The sequence below is a fragment of the Octopus bimaculoides genome, chromosome 3 (genome assembly GCF_001194135.2).
Source record: "Octopus bimaculoides isolate UCB-OBI-ISO-001 chromosome 3, ASM119413v2, whole genome shotgun sequence".
Classification (NCBI taxonomy): Eukaryota; Metazoa; Mollusca; class Cephalopoda; order Octopoda; family Octopodidae; genus Octopus; species Octopus bimaculoides.
The window spans coordinates 167,595,340-167,600,638 of NC_068983.1; the positions used below are offsets into that span (position 1 = coordinate 167,595,340).

Sequence of the window (5,299 nt, forward strand, 5' to 3'; positions counted from 1 at the left end):
TATATATATATATATATATCCACCCACAGGAGAAGCTGTGTGGTAAGAAGCTTGCTTCTCAACCATATGGGTCTCGGTTCAGTCCCACTGTGTAGCATCTTGGGCAATCTGCTAAAGCCTCACGTCGACCAAACCCCTGTGAATGGATTTGATAGACGGAAACTGAAAGAAGCCTGTCGTGTATATATATATGTTTGTGTGTCTGTGTTTGTCCCCTCACCATTGCTTAATAAGAGATGTTGGTGTGTTTATGTCCTTGTAACTTAGTGTTTTGGTACAAGAGAATGATAGAATAAGTACTAGGCTTACAAAGAATAAGTCTTGGTGTCGATTTGCTCAACTAAAGGCGGTTCTCTGACATGGCCACTGTCAAATGACTGAAACAAGTAAAAGAGTAATATATATATATATATGTATATGATCATTGCTCCTATCAGTTTCGACATGTAAATGTTTGAAGGAGAAGCTGCATCTATTTGTGTTAGATGCATGAATATAATTTGAGTCCGGGAATGGATTTTGCTATGAAGTTGCAGTGGAGACATTGATGAATTTTATTTTGCCTAGGATTGGACAAATGTGTCTGTTGGTTGCAGGATATAGTTCTTCTAAACCTGAACTTCCTGATAAAATGATAAGGGCAATCGTATCCTTGCATAAAGGAACAATGGCAACAGTGATATCTTGTAGTAAATGTTCAGAGGCATTTTCTGTTGTCACTTGAATCCAACAGGGATGTGTTTTAGCTCCAGTACTTTTTTCCATATTCTTTTCAGTGATGCTCCAACATGCTTTCAGGGTTTACCATGAAGGTTTAAAGTTCCGGTTTTACACAGAAAGTCTGTTAAACCTGAAAGGGCAAAATTTGGGGAGCGCTGCTATGTTGCTATTAATATTAGAACCATGAGATATAATGATTACATTGCTAATTAATTTGAGCAAAGTATGGCTATTAACACAAAGCGCGACGGATCACGATCGTGGCCGTCAGGTACAGGTCGATAGGCCACGATCGTGACCCAGATAGATGCGTTTAATTCATGGGGTCTAATGTCACTCAGACGCTCCGATACCCCCTCCCAGAATGCAAGAGGACTAATTGTTCAACTAATGACTTTTCAGATGATGTAAAACTTGCCACCATTATGTACTAAGATGATATTTTAACTATTTTCTGTTTTTTTTTATATATGTGCATGGTAATCTCATTTTCATAAAATGTGCTCAGCAGTCCATGCTATGTAAGTGCAAATCCCAGCGCTTTATGGCTTAATTATTCAATAGAAGTTAGAGCCATTAACAACAAATACACGAGACAATTACTTTTCTGCGTAATTATGGCCTTTTCGTTGCATTCGGCCTTTTTGCCATCTTTCGTGTTTAGACCTAGAAAGTACCTGATTTTGATAAGAAACCATATGTTTTCTCAGATTCCCTATTTTCCTCAATGAATGTTATGAAATCCACAAAGTGGAGGCGCTTGAACGAAAATGGGTTTATTTTATTCGATATTACTCATTTAGGAATTCTAAGGGGATTGAGGATTCTATTGACCGACACATGATCGTATCAGCAGATATTTTGTCATGGATTGCGAATTAGCAGAATCAAGTTTTTGTACGTCTCGAGTTCGAATCCAACCATAGTGGACTTTCTTTTTCATTCTTTCATGGTCGCCAAAACAAACTATCAAACAAGTACCGAGTCTTCCGTAAAAATCATTAATTTACCATTGAACAGTCCTGAAAAAAAAAAAAAAAAAAAAAATGTTTTCAGTTATCTCCCTTGGATGAGCTACTCTCCACACATCAGTTACCTCCCCTATGTTTACCACTCTCCGTGCAGGCATTCTACCTTCGCCAGTTTTTTTTTTCTACGATTTATCGATCTCTCTTGATTTATCGTTCTCTCTTCAGATCTCTTCCGTGAATCACTTGCCATGGCCGATGAACTGGATATCTTATCTAAATTGGAAAGTCTCAAAGAACTCAGGTAATAAACATTATTTCTCTTTACACGAAGCTTCTTTTTGCTGTTTACATTTTCCTTCATCACCAACAACAACCATTTATAATTGCTTCGATGACAAATTAGCAACGAACCTGGATCAGCGGATGTTTCTCTTCCCGTTGTTTTATTAATTCTCTTGTGGTGACCGTCGAACCAGTCAAAAGTTCTTAACCAACCCACTCCGTTTGTCATGAAGTTTCCATCCTTTGACAGATTCGTTTATTACATTTTTCAATGTATGAAAGCCACAACGCCTCACCCCCCCCCCATCCAATAATCTCTCTCTCTCTCTGCCTCTCCTTCTATTAATTATTCTAACAGATTTATCTGATTCATAAGCTTTCTTATGCTGCTGACGAGAAGAGTAAACATAATGAACGATCGAAGATTTACTTTTTTAACATTTGATTTTAAGAAAAGAAAAGAAATAAAGAAAACAAAGAATAAGTTAATTTTCTTAAAACCTAAAATGATACAAATTCACCAGCTCAAAAATAAAGTCTTAGTTATTTATCTAAACCGTTTTTGTTTTAATTATCTGGAATTTGGCAATAATAATAATAATAATAATAATAAGAAGAAGAAGAATTTCTTTTATAAAATAATATAAACTGGTAGTTGAGCTGAAATTTCAAAGATAACATCGGCTAACGAAGAAAAAGAAACTATTTTCGTATTGATAGTAAATCGCTACAGATTAAGGAGTTCCGAGTCTGTCGATCGTTTCAATTCCTTGTTATAACCATTTATATTTATTCTGCCAATAATGTCTTGGAGCTAACAAAAGAGTCTCTGCATCAGTAGTATAGCTAGGGGTGGGGACAATGGAGGCAATCTGCCCCGAGCGGCACATTTGGGTCTACTGTATGAGCCTGTATAGAAGATGGCTGTGTGCGGGGCTGCCTCGGGTGGCGCACTTGCTATGTCAGTGCTCATTAAATGTACGATTTATGGTTTTAGAAAATCTTTATTAATGTTAGAGCATCTTGAAAAATAATTTTTTTTACACATATGTATAATTAATAAAACAGGTTAATCACTAGTTTTCTGCATTTTTTTAAAAAGTATTTTATAAAACTTTCTGTGTGAGATATGTCAGTAGTTGTTGTTTGATCTTCAATGCCCCACAACTAGATAAACGCTTGAGAAACACTGCATGAAATAGATGCTAGAAATAGATGTCAAATTCTCATAAATTAAACTACCTTTTTTAAAAGAAAAGAATAGTACATTTAGAAAAATACGGGATGGTCCCGGCGGGGCACCTTTGATCAGAGCTGATCTAAAACTAAACAGCAACAATACCTTTGAGACAGTTTTAAGCATGAGATGGATCTCAACTCTCTCTTTGACTAATCATCATCGTTTAACGTCCGTTTTCCATGCTGGCATGGATTGGACGGTTTGACTGGGGACTGGCAAACCAGGAAGCTGTACCAGGCTCCAATCTGATCTGGCAATATTTGTTCCTGTGTAAGAAATTATTATAATATTAGGCGGCGAGCTGGCAGAAATGTTAGCACGCCGGGCGAAATGCTTAGCGGTATTTCGTCTGCCGTTACGTTCTGAGTTCAAATTCCGCCGAGGTCGACTTTGTCTTTCATGCTTTCAGGGTCGATAAATTAAGTACCAGTTACGTACTGGGGTCGATGTAATCGACTTAATCCCTTTGTCTGTCCTTGTTTGTCCCCTCTATGTTTAGCCCCTTGTGGGCAATAAGGAAATTATTATTTTCAGGCTAAATTAGTAATGGAGCTGGTTTAATGAATGTTAAACACTGGATTAGAGTTCAAATCCAGCCTGGTTTGACTCTGGAGCTGATATAGTAAATATACAAGATTTCATAAATTAGAGAGAAAAGAAGAATATGCATTTTCTTGTCACAAAAAAATATTGATTTTGTTGCTGATCAAAATAAACCAATACTTTACAGCCAAATAAGGCCATTTATGTTATTGATTTGATTATGAAATCAAAATGCACAGATTAATATGGAGAGATGAGATATTTAAGATATTGAATATATTGGTTTCTAATTTGGCACAAGACCAATGAATTAGCAGGGGGAGCAGGGAAGTTGATTACATCAACCCCCAGTGTGCAGTTGGTAAAAAAAAAAAAATCATCCAACTAGTTTTCATAGTTTTCCATATTCCCAATCTCCTCCTCTCACAACATTTATATGGATAACTAATGTCATGACCCATTTTGTGTTTGTTTATAAAATCATTATTTTGTATTGAAATGTAGCATTTGTATAATTGTGGTTGTGTTCCAGCATTCAGTTTGAGAATTTCTCTTTCAAATAACATTTTTCTCTCAGAGGGATTGCCTAACAAACATTTTTAAATACCCCACTATCAATATTGATGTATCAGTCAGTTAATTTGTTTACATTTAAACATTATGTAAAATGTTGTAGATTTTGGCAGTGATGGTGCCGTTCCAACTTTGAGTGACTGTTTTAAATATATATTTGGCATCCACTTTCAGGGGCAGAAGTATTCATCTTGAGAAAATCAAAAGCCGTCTGAAGCAGGAGTTCGATATTACAGAATGTGAAGAACAATGTCTTGAAGAATATAAGCAAGAGATGGAATTATTACTTCAGGAAAAGATGGCACATGTTGAAGAATTACGACTTATTCATGCAGACATTAACTTGGTTTGTAAATTGTTTCTTGGTTACTAGAAACAAGAAGAATCCACATTTCTTAAATTTTCTATCCTATTCTGTTTTTAAACTTTAATCATTTGAAAGATATAGCATTGTGGAACAAAGTTTTCTTTTCTGATTAGTTTAATGCCTTTCTTTTACAAAACACTCACGTAGGAAATAAGAATGACACTGGTTGTCCGCTAGATAGTAATAAGAGCAGCTTACTTTTACTTTTAGTACTATACTATGATTTGATGGTGTGGTTCTCCTGGCCATTACTGAGGAGTTTAAGATTTGCTGTCTTTGCAGTACTTCTGTATATTGATGATCTTGTTCTCATAGCTTAATCTATCAAAGAATTTGAAAACACGTTTGAAATGTGGCAGTGAAACCAAGAATTGAGAAATATAAATATTCTAAAGAAGACTTTTAAGCAATGCAGGTGAAAAGCTCGGCAAAATATTGAAAGTGCTGTCAATAGATAATAACAACAAAGACAAGATATTGTATTATGCTGCTTAGATTATTTAAGGCTTCTATAAGGAGTTTGGAGAAAAGTGTTATTATGGGCAGGTCATTCTGATATATTCAACAACATTAAACAAACTCTGTAACATGATACAATTTCTT

General features: G+C 35.5%; 1 protein-coding gene across 1 annotated transcript in view; it reads left to right on the forward strand.

Annotated features, from left to right (window-relative positions):
• The first annotated feature begins 1,810 nt into the window (after window positions 1-1,810).
• The window catches only part of LOC106874642 (zinc finger C4H2 domain-containing protein), an 11,919-nt gene continuing 8,430 nt past the window's right edge, over window positions 1,811-5,299 (forward strand). The window contains exons 1-2 of the mRNA XM_014922439.2: window positions 1,811-1,992; window positions 4,504-4,675. Coding sequence (XP_014777925.1) covers window positions 1,940-1,992; window positions 4,504-4,675 — 225 coding nt within the window. The 5' untranslated portion in view covers window positions 1,811-1,939. The remainder of the gene's footprint in view (window positions 1,993-4,503; window positions 4,676-5,299) is intronic.